This window comes from Diadema antillarum, unplaced genomic scaffold (genome assembly GCF_040938485.1).
Source record: "Diadema antillarum isolate AM-2024a unplaced genomic scaffold, OU_Dant_1.0 scf00000201, whole genome shotgun sequence".
Lineage (NCBI taxonomy): Eukaryota > Metazoa > Echinodermata > Echinoidea > Diadematoida > Diadematidae > Diadema > Diadema antillarum.
In genome coordinates, this window is record NW_027271090.1 from 3,207,564 (window position 1) to 3,226,164 (window position 18,601).

At 38.1% G+C, this 18,601-nt stretch overlaps 1 protein-coding gene across 1 annotated transcript; it reads left to right on the forward strand.

Annotated features, from left to right (window-relative positions):
• The first annotated feature begins 1,057 nt into the window (after positions 1–1,057).
• Positions 1,058–11,501, forward strand: LOC139723838 (degenerin del-1-like). Its single transcript, XM_071635044.1, has 9 exons — positions 1,058–2,034; positions 2,465–2,571; positions 4,142–4,305; positions 6,319–6,520; positions 7,263–7,335; positions 7,956–8,013; positions 9,462–9,535; positions 10,323–10,398; positions 11,203–11,501. The coding sequence occupies exons 1-9, from the start codon at positions 1,058–1,060 to the stop codon at positions 11,470–11,472; spliced, it is 2,001 nt and encodes a 666-aa protein (XP_071491145.1). The 3' UTR covers positions 11,473–11,501.
• Positions 11,502–18,601: the final 7,100 nt, after the last annotated feature.

The window sequence follows — 18,601 nt, forward strand, 5'->3', positions numbered from 1 at the left end:
TGATGAAGTTTGTGCCAACGAAATGCAAATGTAGTATTTCCATGTTCATTGAACAACACCACTAAAGGAGTCTGGCGCAATAACATACACCGATCATAATATGCAATATAGCCATCACACTCACCACTCGTATCATGCACTCATTACAACATACAGAAATTTGCCGGGAAATAACGCAAATAGTCTTCAGCAGTCATTGAGTAGTTTAATTCAATTATTGCAGCATCAAAGTTGAGTTACATGTGCCACTTGGTGCGTCGTCCATTTGTGGATGATTGCACCAGGGAGGTGCACCTCCCTGATTGCACGTTCTGTTTGAAGTGCATCTATTTTAATCTGACCTTCCTTCAAAAGTTATGCCAAAATATGAGATGACATAAATCTATTTGATTAAGTTCAATCTCTTGTTTTGAATTATAATAATGCATCTGCGGATGTACCAAAAGAAAAGTGAATCATGCCGTACAACACAGTGCGCAGAAATTAAACGAAATCAATGTACTTTTCCCCATAGATGAGTATGCAGAAAGAGCTGAATCGGCTTATGACTAACATACAGCAGTCGCAAGAAGGTCTGAAGAAGAGTTCATTATAGAAGAGTTCAATTTACCCTCCTCATTTGATGACAGGGCAGATTGATGATAATGCTCGTGAGTTTGATTAGCGTGAAATTGATAAAACGACCGAATCATGACATATCTGACCTTAATAGGGTGTCCCGCATCTTCGGTTTTTCGTACCAGAAGCTCTCGCACACGCGCGGAAAGGGGAAGCAATCAAGGTAATATTCTCCTCCGTGACGCTGAATATCGCTCGAGTACACGCCTTTCACCACTTTGGATGGAAGTTCATCTGATGTTCTCAGTCCTTGGGTTGGGGATTGTCTCTGCCAAGGTACTACCATTTACATTTCAAACGTTCTGTTCTCACAATCATGGACAGTGTATAAGCAATTTGTGATGGTGTAGTGTGCATGTCTATGTTTCAAAGCAGGAATTTTGAATAACCTTTTCCCCCATCAATTCTGCGATTGAGTTGTTCAAACTTGTTCTTCACAATGGAGGAGAATTCAAATTCTGCAACAGAGATTGAAAAAGCGGCTCCACAAACTCGTGAGCCTCCGACTAATAATCTGGTGAAGTCGTGGCAAACCGTGGTCCAGCGATTCTGTCAGTCCACTACCATGCATGGAGTGAGCCGACTGGTTGACTCCACTCGCATAACTTTTAGGCTCCTTTGGTTTGTCACCGTATTAGGCTTTCTATGTATCCTCCTGTGGCAGGCGGTTCTCCTGGTTGATGAGTACACCAATCACCCGTCGACTACTCACATCCAGCTGGTGACAAACACCAAACTCCAGTTTCCCGCCGTCACTGTGTGTAACATGAACAGGCTTCGCAGATCGAAGCTTCCAGGAACACGTTTCCAGGAGCTGCTAGACTTAGATCGACAGGTGTCTCTCTACAATCTTGGTCTCGAAGACGAGATCCCAGAGGAGACAGGGAGCGGTGGTAAAACGAAGCGACCACGCCCTAGAAGGCCGAGCACAACAATCGCCCCTGATCAGACAGTATCACCGACAACGGAGGGCACTGTGGAGGTAGGATTGACCACCAATGGTACAACAGATGATGGCACCACTGGTACCACTCTTCAAGAGAATGCAGGTAACACGACGGTAGATCCATTATCTGCTAATCTTCCTGATGACGAAGTTCAACCCTCTACATCCGGGCCTCGTCGCAAACGGCAAGTCGCAGATCCTCCCAAATCCACCTCGTATGGAAAGACCGGAGCACACCGTCATGTGGTTGCTGCCCCCGGCCTTCCTTCAATCTACATTCCCCTCATTGGCGCCGATCCCGAGAGTGATCACTCGAACTGGGGGCGGCTCTTCGAGCTCTCCGCCACGGATGACTACCGGGACTTCATCGGCTCCGTGAACCCATCCCGAAGAGAACTCTCCGTGCTCGGCCACCAGGCCGAAGACTTTATAATCCAGTGTTCATTCAATCAGCTCCAATGCGACTACAGGTATGAGTTGTGGCAATCAGTTTTTTTTTTCTAGATCATTTTGAAAGACGAATAAGATGACGGGCGTTGAGCTTATGTAATTATGTTGTGGAATTCATTATGTATACAACACATCACTAAATTATCACTCCCAGTATCTCCTATAACAGTTATACCTCAATCAAAAACCATATCACTCTATCCAAAGTACACAAACGTATTTTGGCATTGCCGCAGTTATTGGGTGAGTAACAAACCACGTCTTAACAAATTTGTTGCCAATATGAAAGAAAAATATGACCAAAAGCAATAACAACAGGGCATAGGTAGATACAAATGAAGACGCCTTTACCCTATAAACTTCCATGGTGATATTTGATGTAATTTCTTTTCTTTTTTTGACAGACCCCTCCTATGACTTTCTTCCTTTTTCACTCATAACCTTTGCCAGGAATTTCAGCAGATTCTACACTATGCAGTATGGAAATTGCTACACATTTAATCGACCAGATGTAAACAAATCGGTTTTGGAAACGGGAAAAACAGGATCTCAGTACGGTAAGACTCATAATGTCCTCCGAAGAAAAGTAAAACGTCGTATTTTTAGATGTGTAATAATATACAAGAGGTAACATATTGAAATACGTTAATTTTATATACATGTAGTGCTTTTTCCATGTACACGCATTTTCAAACGTGCTTTAAAATGGGATCATCAACGGAACGTGAGCTTTTAGAAATTGGGTTTGAATGCTGCGCCCTTGTCATCTGCTTGTGGTAATTGCGATAAGTTTTGTATGGTCTTTTCTCTTCTGTGTCATGACTATTCGATTAACAACTGACAATACTACTGAATGCCCTTTAAATTACTTTGGACACACCAACACATTTTATAAACATGGCCCCTCGGGAGAAGAGTGATCCATATAATGTATTAATCCTGCATTTGGTTGTAATTGTTTGATTAGCTTTCTTATTTAATGATTGAATCATTGCTGTTGATCGATGGATTATTTTTTGCAACACCCGTATTTACTATATCTTCAATCGTATATGTTATGTCACACCGATGAAATATCAAGAAAATCGACCAGTTTGATATTTTTGTTTCTTCACTTTTCTTATCTAGTTTTGACAAAAATGAGACTTACTCATTACCTAATAAGATCCTATTCTCATTTCTGTGTAATAGATCTCGTATGATGGTACGAACTCGAATTAATTTTTAAAACAAGGTTTGTTCTATCCTATAGAGAGTGTTGGAGGACAACTATTAATGATATCCGCATTTGACGGGTGTAATTACTATAAGAGAAATTTGCGCGTTTGCGCGTGTGTGCGCACGTGTGTGTGGGTGGTGTGTGCGTGTGTGTGTATGTTGGGCTTATAATATGAATGATTTTATTCCAGATTTAATGTATGTTTATTTTTGTTTTCATGTATGTGTTCTTATGAGTGGAATACATATACATGAAAACAAAAACATATACTCTTATAAGTGAAATATACGATCCAATATGATTATCCAATATTTATATAGTTATGTTGGCATAAAGATTAATTATGTCAATATTTTCTCGCGAAGAATTTACCAGTAGTATTGATGTATAACTGAGTTATCATCCATTTTGAAGAGAGAGATTATTTGCAGCATTAATTATATCGAAAATGGATTTGTTTGTGTTTTTTATTGTATTTGTACTGCTTTCTTGATTTTTTGCACAGAATGGGTTAATTATTCATGAACGATTTGAGTGAAATCCATAAACACCAAGGAAAAAACACACGAAAATCCGTGTGTATAATCTGCGTGTGTGTGCGTGTGTGTGTATTTGATTATTACTGTGTATGTATATATAATGTATATATATACGAAAATCCGTGTGTATAATCTGCGTGTGTGTGCGTGTGTGTGTATTTGATTATTACTGTGTAAACTGGTAAAGTGTTGGGAAAATGAACTCACCCACATGTGAGAAAAGGTAAACAAACTACTTACGCGCCTATACGTAATTGATAAAAGGGTGTTAACCAGAATTATGTATGTATATATAATGTATATATTCGAAGTATTTAGCAGGTGAAACAGAGAGCTGAGATTTCATCTCTTTCGTTTATACTCGTGTAGGTTTACACCTTACTTTATTTACGGAAGAGTCGGAATACATCGGGTTACTCACTCATCAGTCCGGCGTGCGGGTGGCTATTCACCAGCCCAATGTACGACCATTTCCCGAAGACGACGGTATCACAGCATCGACAGGCACGCTTACGTCTATCGGACTTCGTCAGGTAAGGAAACCCATATTTTGTATTTTAAATTTTAGATTTCCCTCCAGGTTCGAATATAATTCAGTATATACAGTAAAATTATCAAAACAATATCAAAGTAGGCCTACCCTTCAAAATGTTAAACTGATTTATTGTTTTCATGAATAATGTTTTGCACACCTATATTCTTTATTGCTGGAAATGAAAATGAGAAAATGAAATTACATGAAATCATTGATGAAGTTTGGTAATTCGAAATATTCACTTGTTTTCACAAAAAGTCTATAAATTCTGATTGTTTGTTTGAATTACTGTACTCTCTTCAATCAAATCAACTTAAAAACATTCACCGAAATAAGGATAATTGACCCCGTCGTTCTATTTACCACACAAACAAATTAATTCTTTCATGATATAATGTTGAAATTTTCATACTCGCTTCCTTACAGTATGCGCATTTGTATGCATAAATTGACGAATTCTGTTCATATCCATCATAATCGGAAGAAGTAGTCTAATTTATGCCTATTCTACTTGACAGAAAGATGCATTTCACTTCCGCGTACCCGAACAATCTTCGGTAGAAAAGACATCATTCAGCCTTTCTTACACATGTTTATATCACCTAGGTAAATTAACGTTGGCCTAAATTCTAAGAGGGGGCTACGCCGCACAGATCACGTGACATGATATCTTGTGTATTCAGCTTTTTCCCATCCTTTTTGGTTTGACATAGTCGTCACCTGGTACATAAGACTTTGTCTGAGTTATAAGTACTTTTTATCTACATTAATCAGCTAATTTTATTAGCATTTCTTGGTAGGTATGTTACCTCTCCATGTCTGCAAGCTTGCTCCGTTGTTCATTACTGTCGCATTTTTTTTTCACCCCGTGTTGTGTCCGTATACATACCATATCTTTTTTATTTCCGTTTCCTACGGGAACCTGATGGCATGTGTATTAAGTCTATGGGGCTTTCAGAATTTAGTATGGAAGGGGTTAACCTATGGAAACTTGTGTGTAAATATAATTATATCTATCATGATCAGACCAATTTGAATATTCATTCATAACACCTAAAAAATTTAATACACGATTTTTGTTCAATTGCAATATCATTTATGAATCAAACATTTTCTGGATCATGACTTGTTCATCTTTAACTTTTAAAATGAATGAAACTTGTTTTCGACAAGTTCAGGAATAGCACATTGCTCTGGAACCAAGGTGAGAATTTTGCCAGTTCGGTATTAAGTTTCAAAATGAGAAAATTGTAATCAGCATGGGAAAAGGATAGGTTCGTATCATCGGCAGATAGAATATATTGCAATGAATCTGACACATCAACCAAATCATTTAGATTAGGAATAAGAGCGGACCTAAAATAGATCCCTGGGGGACACCACATGTTAACGGAAGCAAAGTAGATGAATGAGAGTCGTGAACAGTATATTGATATCTATTTGATAAGTAACTAATAAACCAATCAAGGCGACGCCCCGTACACCATAATGCTGCATCATTTGGGTTGCTATCATCATTACTGGGATCGACAAAACTAAATTAAATGATATGGAAGCATATGGAAATATCGTCATATGGATTTTAGATGACATGAAGATGCCATCGAATGTGATCTATTATGTCTAATTTCGCTTATCTGGAGATAGGAGAATATTATATGCAGCTAAGTAGGAGAATGGAAGACCTGACATCACGTATATTGACTTGATTTGTTAAAATTTCATGATTTTCTATCTTTTGGCACTCGTAGATTAAGCGACGTCGTATCTTCGTTTGCGTTGTACTGTTTGTCAACCTTTGTTGTCATAAATGCGAGTGTGATCTTGTCTCACGAAAAAAAAAAAAAAAACACGCAAATTGGAAAAGCAGATGCGCAGTGAAACTTAAAAAAATGATAACTAGTGCTTCTTGTTTCACTTCATGTCAAGTATCGTCGTCGGTAGGGAATCCATGTACTGTATGTTGAATAACTTGAATTAAAATTCAAGTCCTCGTTGTATCTTCGACAAGCGGAACATCACTCGACTCGGCAACAAGTTCGGAAAATGTCGGGACACTTCGGATCCTTCGCAGTCCTCCATCGATGGTTTTGACTACACCATTCGGGCCTGCCTCAATGCCTGCTACCAGAAGAAGCTGCGATACGAGTGCGGCTGCGCGAGTGACGTCATGGCCGATACCACTCAGTGCAGTACCTTGGACTCATATCAAGGTGATCAGTGTCACGTGACGTCATGCCGTGTGTGTGTGTGTGTGTGTGTGTGTGTGTGTGTGTGTGTGTGTGTGTGTGGTAGATAAGAATGGTGGTGGTGGTGGTGATGATGATGGTGATGATTGCATAGGTCACAACATTGGTAGTGAAAATGGCGTAAGCGGCAACATCGCTTATATAGTCCATTAATACGGCGCGACATCAGAATGATAACCACTAACTCTCATTGCTGTCCTGACACTGACATCAGTGTTATACTGTTAGTAGGGATGAGTGTTTGGTCCAATAGAACATATTAAATCTATCATGTGAATGGAAGCAATGTCGACTAAGACATCCCTTGCCTTGTTGGATCTCTAGAGAGGAATGATTTCCCATTTTAAACTACTTCGCAACTTTAAATGTAAGTCGACCATCTGAATCCTCGACTTTTTATATACACATACATTGACAGCAAGTATATATTGTTCAAACTGAAAACAGGTGTGTAATTCTCACTTCGATATCAAGTAAAAAGTGTCTTTACTTTTATTTTTGTGATTCCCTTTATGAGGAGATAGAGAAAAAGGATGGGCTGTCGCTTGCTTCTTGCATTTGCATCTTTGTTCATTCCTATATTGTCATAAGTAATAAGCATCATGCGAAATGTAAATTTAATGGCGTAAAATCCCTAAGTCTTTAACGGCAGATAACAGAGAGCTCTTTTTATCACTCTTTTCATTTCTTTTTCGTCTGCAAATAGAATCTTGTCTACATGAAATCGATCGGATGGCAATGGAAAGTGAGCTGAAGTGTGACTGTCCAACCCCATGCAGGTAAACTGTGACAGAAATTCGAACATCTTGCAATATCTGAGTAGCGATATAAGAACGCATACAGCCATCTCATGTATACAGTAGGGCTCTGTGACAGAGCTTTGTTGTCAATTAATCGATTAATCAAAAATTATAATTAATGAGCACAAATTGAGGTTGGAAAGATAGTGATATTTAGAGAGGATACTCAGAATTTGATATAAACAAATAATTGTGCAAGTAAATTCATTTGAGACAGATCGCACTGTCGAGTGCACGGACTTGCTACATATTAAGAGGTTTTGGCTGAATATAGCTTCAAGAATATTACGTGTCGGCAACAATCTCGTTTTTGCAATATCATGAAGAAGTCGAAGGTGCCTGCAAGTTTCTTGATATCCTTGTTCTGTTGTGACATCGTAAACAACAGTGTTAACAGATTTTCCATCTGTAGAGGGCTGCACATGAAAAACTTTTTCATGGATAGCTTACGTTTCTCCCAAATTTGATTGATGTGTTATACTGAATTTTCTGCATTGATAATTTTGCCGAATCAGCATACGCTTACACCGGCCTAGGTGAAACTTCCCTTAAACTGCTGTTTTCTTTGAGTAAGAAGAAAATACTTTTTCTTTATGCAGGGAAATAGACTACGATAGGTTTGCCTCGTTCTCCAAGTGGCCAACCGACAGTGCAGACGTGAGTTCTATTTTTAAGTTTGTTTGTCACTTTTTATAGCCAAACATTGTTTAAAGACCGAGTAACATGATACTGAAATGTACAAAAAAGTAACAATATCTAAACATGCTCACCATAATGCAAACGTTAATTACTGGCCTCATTGTTTTTATTGTTTTTCTCCTTATTTATTTTTTTTTCACTTTTTCTTTTTCGTTTTAATTTCAGGCATTTTACCTCATTTCAGTTTCGCTAGTTCAGTACATTATTATCTTGATTAGTTATTGTTCATGAGGGGACTGTACTTTGCAAGCCAAGCTTTCAGCAGTCCCCTCCATTTCTACCTACGTTTGTTTTATATGCAGTAAAGTCGCATTATACGATTTATTTCATTACACTATACGTTTTCTCTTTAAAAAAAAATGAGCCTCTTTGATTTCGTTTGATTATGTATCTTCAAATGTCATGCTTTATTATAATTTGTGTAAATGAAATAAATGACATAGAAATGGCTGTATGATTCGCGGGTGCGGAACTCGTGCTGTGCACCCCAGTTTCTTAGCTCCGTGGTGCTGAAAGTTCATCGAGTACACGCCTTTCATATCGGCTTCCCCCACCCGTATGTTAAAGGGACTGTACAGTACTGGTGGAGATGAGAATTGGGCTTTTCACTTTTTGCGAGATACTAAGAAAACACTTATGATATAGTACAGAACATACCAGTTTAAGAGGAATTCAAAGTTTATTTGATGAAAATCGGGTTTGGAATGACTGAAACATCCAAAAACAGAGTAAAAAAAAGCGATCGTAATAAAGTGTGGGTCCCACACTTTATTATAGAATTGCTCTTTTTTGGATACGATCTCAGCCATTTCAAAACCAATTTTCATCAAATAAACGTTGAATTCTTCATAGAATTACATGCTCTTTCATATTTCATAAGAGGTTTCTCATTATCTCACCAAAAAATGTTAGAAACCTGAAATTAGATCTCAACCAAAACTATACGATCCCTTTTACTATGATGGCAAGAATCAATTCATATTCCTTCTGTTTAGATTGTCATTTATTTGTACTCACATGCAGCAACCTTAATGGTCGCTGACTCAGATCATTTGAGACGGTCGGAATTGTATCAACTACATAAATGACAAAAGTATTGACAGTGCTACTCCAATTTAGTTGACAATTTATATCATCAATTCATAATTGTCACCTATAAATTCAGAAATAAAAGAAGAAGATAGTGATATACTATACTTACAAAAACAGACTCTTGAGATTTCTTTATCTTTATTTTGTCAATAAAAAATAAAGCGAGTAAAATTTTCAACGCAAGTGACATGTTGTGATATACATGGTTACAATCACATATACACGCATTGATTGGAAATTATGTACTCATTATACATTCCATGTCTCTTGTCTTTTTCTCTCTTTTTTTTAAAATCAATTTATGTTGAATCTAGCGCCATTTGAGGAAGAAACTGAACAAGAAAACCCGAAAGATGGGGAATATGACAATGGATACGGCATTCAGGAGGTATAATTTTTTATTTTATTATTTCTTTGAGAGAGACTCACTAGAAATGGCAAGAGTAAAAACTTTGATTTGATTTCAGGATATCATGATCCTAACGTCATCGTTAATGATCATCCAATACAAATGTTTTCCATTACATGTGATCGTATAATTTGCTAGCACAACCATGACAACACTCTAGGCTGATACGCTTTGTTTTACCCCAGTCCTGAGAATTGTCCTAATTAAATAGACATAATCATGCACACTTATACAATGAAGGGATTTCCTGGTGTGATTATGTCTTGTTTATAGGCAAAGTGCGTATTTTGTTGTGAGTACAGGGCAGAGGATCCCTCAGTTAATATAGGCCTATGTTTTAAGTTATCAGCTATTTGAAAGCGATGCACTTCTGTTTCTGAGGTTTGAAATGACGTGTGTTTTTTTTTTATTCAAATTAAATTCATTTCCAATATTACATACTGATTTCGATTCAACTCAAAGGGAAACAAACGAACAATGTATTACAACAACATAAATGTATACTTATACATGTATAAAACCATTTGTTCAAAATAATTGTATTTATGGAAAAGAGAGGTCCACGTAAAAGACCAACTTTTAGAGATGTGGTCCACTCAATAATTGAACTTACAGTAGAAATACAAAAAGCGTAAAGGAACGGAAGCACACACACAGGCGCAGAGACGCTCGTGGGAAACAAAGACGTAGATGGGACAATAACAAGAGACAGTTATTGCTACAAATGTTATTAAATTTTCACTATATTTCACGTTTCACTTCAAAGGAAAAATATGGTACGACTGGAAATCTTCTACGAAAAGCTGAACTACGAATCGTACAAGCAAGTAGCGAAGTACACAGTAAGACAACACTAGATCTTCATATATTTTTTGAAAGAAGATATAAGTGTCTGTTTGTATCCTTGTTATTGCTGTTGGACAGATGGTTTATTTTTCTATGAATTGAGGGTTTACAAGTATATATGTGCTAAAATCAAGAGCCATAGCCATAATATACCGGTACTATTAAAAAAAAACAATAAACTTTATCCTTTTGTGGTTTTCATCATTGTAATAATGAATCAACATTGGGAGCAGTGATTAAAAAATATCCGAACTATCACATTTGATGCATATTATGTATAGTTCAGTTGTATCACAAAACACCCTATACCGTACAAAGATTTCGCAATAAAGCCGCAAATATAAGGAGATAAATCTCAATAAACCGTTATGGTGACGGCGTAATGTAGAAATGCCATTTGATGAAACTATTGTTCACATTTTCTATATCTAACAATGCTTAACATTGATTGTACTGATAAACATTTTCATATTGGTTATATTTATCCCCAACTCACATTTAGAACTATTTTGAAGGACTAAAGCTTTTTTTTTTCATATTTGAATGTTAGGAAGGGGCTTGAACTGTTTGATAACTCTTTTGCAAAAACTATCGAAACTTCAAAATTTCCTAACTGTCATAATCTTATCCAGTTTTGTAAAAATTTTAGCTGTTTTGCTTGCAAAATTTCACGTTTTCTTTTCAGACAACTTTTAACTGATTCGGAATTCTCATTTAAAGCAATGGTCGTTCACACGGTTTTTGAGGATGTGATTTCGGTGTTTTTTATCCTTTTTCTTTTTCATCTGTATTCAAATTAGTTTGAGGGCCTAATAGGAGGCATCGGAGGAATCATGGGCTTCTTCGCTGGCATGTCATTGATCACCCTCTTCGAACTGACCGGTTTCATTATACAACTTGCTGGCTTGCTGGTGGGAAAGCTCACTGAACCAGTTGAGGCTGAAGAGGGCGTCCCCCATGAAACTAGGATCGGAAAAATGGGGCGCCGCCTCACGTTGGCTCTGAGCAATCGGCCAATTCGTCGAAGTGGACGTGGAGATGATGACGACTGTCCAAGGGTTGACCTGTAACCATTGGCAACAAGAGTCAACGTGAGAGCTGACATGATTGTCGCTTGCCAAGTGTATCATCTGTTTTATGTTCCATGTAATCCCGAAGAAAAGAGAAACGCCATTTGATGATGCAAGGCTGATCTCTCCCTCTCCCTCTCTCTTTCTTATCTCTCTGTCTTTCTCTCCCTCCATCTCTCTCTTCTTCGAACTCTTTTCCTAATTCGGTGAATACAGACTGTACTGCCACAGCTCACACTCTGCATCTTTTTGCTCAGCTTTCGAAACTCTTACTGGGATCACAAAAAACAAACAAACATGTGTTTGATACATCATGTTTCTTTCTCACATAATACGGTAACATGACGAGCCCAAGTTCCAGTTTTATTGCTATAAAAATGCACTAATCATTTTGCCTTATAGACGTGAGATTTTCAGCTCTGTTTGAAAGCGTATCTTTGTCAGCATTGTCCAACATTGCATCATTTTTTCTTTTGATTCCATTCACGATCCACAAACAGATTGTATGTATTTGATCGTTTGTCTCCGGTGATTAATTACTTGTTTTCGACGTAGGAATATTGATATACTATTATACTCAGTGCTACTGTGATCGATAACTCCCATTCTCGATGTCAATAAAAGTTTATGATATACAGACACAGTCTTCTAACACACTGATAATATGCCCTGAGCTCTTTTGCTCTTTTCGTTTTAAATGGTATTTCAGTGGTAGTGCAACCCTGTATGTCAAAGCTGGCGAGTTGGAGCAGAAGTTGACAATAACACAGTGGAAATGGCGCTAATAAACCGTAGAACTAAAGACTTTACATAAATTCATCGTCTGTATCAATGAGTTGTGCTGCAGTTTCGTTAAAGGAAATATGCATGTAGGCCTATATAACGGCAAAATAGAAATCGAACTAAATAAATATCGTATGATATTCTAGAAGATAGCTTGCCGATGCACTAAATGATATTTAACTTCAATCTTTGCAATGTTTTGTGTTTGTGAGTAGATATAGTCTACTTTGTACTAAACATCAACGCCTACTACCTCCTTGGTACAGTACACTAAAAGTTTGGTCGCTTCTATTCATTGAGTGGCTTATGATGTGACTAAGAGCAATTGATAAGTTTGAGATTCTAAGCTGTTTGAATTGGATTTTGAGTTGATATCAATAGTCTACATTGCGTTAAGATGTGAACATTGAAGTAAAATGATATACCCCGTACCTGACAGCCACATTAAACACTGAAGACGGATATTGCATGTTTTAGTGTACATAATACATTGATAATTGAAACACTCTGCCTGCGTGTTTAGATGAGTGTGTTTGTGTACTTACTGATTCCTAGGTTTTAAGGACTTTTATTGTGAAAACTTCTCGTATGGTTATTATCATGACACCCTCTTTGAATTGGATGTAATCAACAACGGCACAATAACATTTCTACGTGGACTGAGATATAGGCACCTATTCAATCACGACCTCTACCGTATTACGATGGCCTTGCTTTTTCTTCAACACGTATAGACCATCAATATCCCTTATGTAATGAGATGTTAAGCCACTTAAGCGAGTTAAAATTGCTTTGCGCTGTTATTTACCGTTTGACATCCATTAATTGTCAACAATTTCGTACTTGTATATTCTAGACTTGGTATATTGTCTTACACCTCGACTTATAAGCCAGTGACCTACCATTTTTATAGTGTTCGCAGATTGTGTGTTGCTTTACTCGGTCATAGAGGTTTAGCATACAACGAGACTTATCAATGTATAGTAAAAGTATGAGAATCCTTATATTTGGCCCTTCAAGCGCATTGTTTTTGTCAGTTATTAAAGTCTTCTTTCAGTTGTGGATGGACACAACGAGTGTGAAGTGACCAGTGGACCAGTGGACATACTGACATTTTACACATTCATATGATTTTATTATTTTCCCGTTTCATAAGAAAATCATTTTGATTGTTTTCTACATTTAGAACTTAACAAAATGTTGTAAGTACTATAAACACTATGACATACTAGACCGGGGGCCCAGAGCATTTATTCAGCTGAAAAGGGTCACACTTTTTGATGGTCTCATCATATAAGGATGTGGCTAAGGGTCAATAAAATGAATTGCTGGCAAGTCACATCCTGTACCGTAAGCCTAGGGGCCACAAAAAGGGACCCCGAAAAATGGATTTATTCAGCCGAAGGGGGTCACGGACAAAAGTTGGTGGATATTGTTCCTTTGGGTGTACTTATCATGAAAACAGCAATGCCAGCTATTTCATCCTGTACGGGGCCCCAGACAGTAGCCCCAAAGGGCCCCACAAATATGGTGTTATTCAGCTGAAAAGGGTCACGGCTAATTCATTTTGCAATGGAAGTAGTACCCATCAGAGATATACAAAACACCAAAGCCAGCTATTTTATCCTGTACGGGGCCCCAGACAGTAGCCCCAAAGTGCCCCCCCCCCCCCCCCCACACACACACACACATACTCACACAAGAGTTTCATTCAGCTGAAAAGGGTCACGGCTAATTTCTTTTGCAATGGAAGTAGTACCCATCAGAGAAATCCAAAATACCAAAGCCAGATATTTTATCCTGCACGGGGCCCCAGACAGTAGCCCCAAATTGCCCCCTTACCCCCTTCTCCACCCCCCCCCCCCACACACACACACACATTGATTTTATTCAGCTGATAAGGGTTACGGCTGCTTTCTTTTGTAATCGGAAGTAGTACTCATCAGAGATATCCAAAGCACTAAAGCCGGTTATTTTATCCTGTACGGGGCCCCAGACAGTAGCCTCAAAGTGCCCCTACACACACACACACACACACACACACACACACACACACACACACACACACACATGCAGATAGACATTCGTAATGTCCTTCTAAACGTACCTATTATAGCTTTTTTAATTCTTCAGCAGTTTTTTTCTGATATCTAAAATACTGTTCAAGTAACCACATTCAAAAAGTTCATGTATAAAATCATGTATGATTTTATGACAATTTTGTATCAATGAAAACAATCTAATACTTTTGTGAAAAGTGCAAACAAAAACTAAATGTTTCCTTTTTCATTGAATAGGAATGTTTATTCTTACGCAAACCATCAGAATGTACCCTGTTAATGCAAAGTCATGTAAAAACAATCTATGCCAGTTATTTACTAAACAAAGTCTATAGGGGGTACTACATACAAGGAACTATGTTTCAGTCAGAGAACCAAGATAAGTATTTTAAATACTGTAGAAACAGAAATGTTCATGTGCATTTTAATGTCGTGAATTTAGAGACAGCCAAGTTTTGGGAAATTAGAATACCCATGCGAAAGTTCTTTAATATCTACATTATATGCATTGAGTGCTAGTGGCGATTCACAAAAATTTCATACTGTGAAAATATCTAGCTTTACAGTGACTTGTAAAGGGTGTGTTAGATCAAGGAGGTACACATGTATATGTACCTCCGCAGTTAGATGATGTATTATAGTAATAAGCAGACAGCCAGCTGTTGCTTAAAATACATATCATTTTTGTTTCAATTCTGTATCCCAGTTTTTGATGATGATTTGTGTGGGTTTACTTGTTATAGCATTATTAAATATCACATAAAAAGCTAGCCATGAGAATAGCACACAGATGTTTCATCCGTTCCACTGGATATCTGAATAGACCTTAATTATCATTTTTTTTTCAAAAAATGAAAAAAAGAATAAGAAGAGAATAATGCATTACCGGCTGGTATGCTATAGTGATGGGAGGGGTTGCATAGGGTGTCATTGTTACAGATGCTCATGTTGCTACCTTTTGTGTGATTTATTTGTTTGTTGGAAGTGTTAAAATGAAGTTTGTAGTACATACAACTGACCCTGAGATAATCACAGCATTTGGGATAGGGACATCATGGTAACTGGATGAAAATACAAAATAAAATATAAATAGCAAACTTTCCACATGTAATGAGAAGAGAGAGAGAGAGAGAGAGAGAGAGAGAGAGAGAGAGAGGGTGCGTGTGTGTGGGGGGGGGGGGAGGGGTGGGAAGAAAAAAGGAGACAGGTTCAAGTTTCACACTTATCCCCTGTAATAAGTGTCAACATCACCACGGATTCTCCCAGGAATCGCACCTCTCAACCGGTTTTATCCTGCAAAGAGAATTTATGCCGGAGACCACATGTTTCCCTGGCTGTGTTGCAATTTGGTGTTTTTGATATCTGTGTTGCAATGGTTACGGCTACTTTCTTTTGTAATCGGAAGTAGTACTCATCAGAGATATCCAAAGCACTAAAGCCAGTTATTTTATCCTGTACGGGGCCCCAGACAGTAGCCCCAAAGTGCCCCTACACACACACACACACACACACACACACACACACACACACACACACACACACACACACATTGGTTTCATTCAGCCAAAAAGGGTCACGGCTAATTTCCTTTGCAATGGAAGTAGTACCCATCTGATATCCAAAATACCAAAGTCAGATATTTCATCCTTCACGGGGCCCCAGACAGTAGCTCCAAAGTGTTTTGCTTTATTCTCTTTATTGTTTGCATCTCTTCTTCTTTTTAAATATGCTCTCCTTCGTCTTCATTTTCGCGACAACGACAACGTCCTCCTCATCATCATCAGTTTTGCTGTTCTGGCAAACATTTTCCAGCGTATCGGCTACGTTCGATTTTAGAGCGGCGAGAGCGGAAGACATGCGTAATTGAGTCTGGGAAATTGTCGGAACAGCGTAGCTAAAGCGGCCAACAGCGTTATCGAAGCAGGAATGAAGCGTCGTAGGAACAGGCCTTGATTTTATACGAGAGTAGGGAACTTAGTGAGAGCGTCGTTAAAGTGGGAAGGTCGTGCTTTGATCAAGAAAGCGGCGCAGCAGCGGGACCATGTCGTCGGTGTCTAGTTTAGACTACTTCCCGTTCTTGTGCCGCTGTTACTACGTTCAGAAAAACCTGGAATTGTTACGCTCATCCTACGGTATTTACACTGTCACTGCTCTCTCCCCGTTTGAGCTACGATTCAAAATAGGTCAATCTTGATGGGGAGATGGGGAAGAAATTTTGAACCAGTTCAAAATTTCTTCCCGATCTGTAAAATTGCCAGATCCCACCCCATCACCCAAACGCTGCTGCTACGATGCTCCCGGTCCCAGTACCATTTTGCCGCTCTCTCCCGATGTGACAGATGGAATAGATCGGGATGCAGATCTTGATAGTGGAATTACATGTGGGGACACTTTAGGAACACTTCGTGGGGCCCCGTACAGCTATATAACTGGTTTCGGTGTTTTTGATACATCGTTGAGTACCAAGGTACTTCCATTGCACAAGAAATTATAGCAGTGATTCTTTTCACTTAGAATAAAATAATACGGCAGCAATTTCCAGCTACTGGCTGGGGGCCCCTTAAAGAATGAAAATAACTGGATGGGTTTGTGTTTTACGTATCTCAGCTGATAATTCCACTGCCAAGGAAAATATGCATACATAACTCTTTTCAACTAAAAACACTTAATTCATATGGGGTGGGAATACCTTGGGGCTATACCTGTCAAGGGCCCTGCATCCGGGCCAATTTCGCACCTCTTTTAATCGAGTTCTTTAATGTTGAATTAAATTTAGCACAAATTTCGCCTAGATGACATGGTAGTTCAATTTCATAATCTCTTCATTCAAATTCATTTTGAAACATTCACATTACCTCTAACCTTATTCTAAATAACACTTTTTCAACTGAAATCCATATATAAGACAAGCACCATTCCACTATCTGTTCATTCATAAATTCATAATGATATAGTCACGTGATCACATGCTGCGCTCGTTCATTCAAATCAATTTCTGGCCTTCTTATTTAACATGTTCTGCAGTCTATTAAACAGATATGTTCATGCTTGACCTCTTTCCTTATTTTCTTTCATCGTAGTTATTGTTTTGTAAGCATCATAACATTTCATGTTTTCGTATTCGTTTAAGAGACTTTGACAGCAGTTTTTTTTTTTTTAACGTGCTTTTTAAATCCGAAGAAGTAAGAAGCCACAAATTATCTGGCCGTTACGAGCGCTTTATTACGAGCGGTCGGCCAGTTCCAGGAAGTCAAGGTTATGATCCTCAATTTTTTTTTTAATAATTCTTTCTATGTTTTCTAGAGATATACGTCTGTATCTATTGTGCTGTCATGACTGTAAAAAAATGAAGTTAATCTGCATTACTGGTACACGTATATGCCTATAATGACATGTATAAATGAAAGAGAAGGAGCGTTACAGAACAACCAAATCCAGTTATACTAGATAAGAAATATGATACTTTTACTGCTTTATAACAGTAATTTATAGATGAAACGAAAGCACACATAGAAAGACACGTTAAAATGATCTGAAACAAAGAAATAGCATGATTTGAATTTGAATGAACACGTTTGGAATTTGACTGTCTTTCGCGAAATGTAATGACTGAAATACCCTTTTCGGCAAGTCAAGGTGAATTTGAATGAACGTAGGGTACCAGCCAATTTGAATACCCATTTTACGAATTCGAACCTTCTATCAAATGAACAGACAAAAGTGCGAAATTGGCTGGGAAAACCTAACTGGCTTTGATGTTTTGGGTATCTTTGATGTAAACTAAGGCCTACTTCGATTGTAGAGAAAAACAACTATGACTCTTTTCAGCTAAATGTTGTCATAATAATCATGTGGGGAGGGGCACTTTATGGCTACTGTACTGGGCCCAGTACAGGATGAAATGACTGGTTTTCGTAATATGGTCATCTCGGTTGTGCACTATACAGAACTATGCTTCCTTTGCAAATTTCTTGGGTGTTTTGCTACTGTAACCTATAGGACCCCGTATACAGGATAAGATGACTTGCTTTGGTGTTTGTGATATCTCTGTTCAGTAGGCCATGATATTTACGTTACAAAAGAATTTGTAAGACCATTTTCAGCTGATTCACAGTACATGTATAATGGATGGGACACTGTGGAGCTAACTGTCTGGGGCTCTGTACAGGATAAAATAACTGGCCTTGGTGTGTTGAATATCTCTGATAGGTACTTCTTCCAGCGCAAAAGAAATTACCCGTGTTTGGGGCTACTGTCTGGGGCCCCGTACAGGATAAAATAACTGG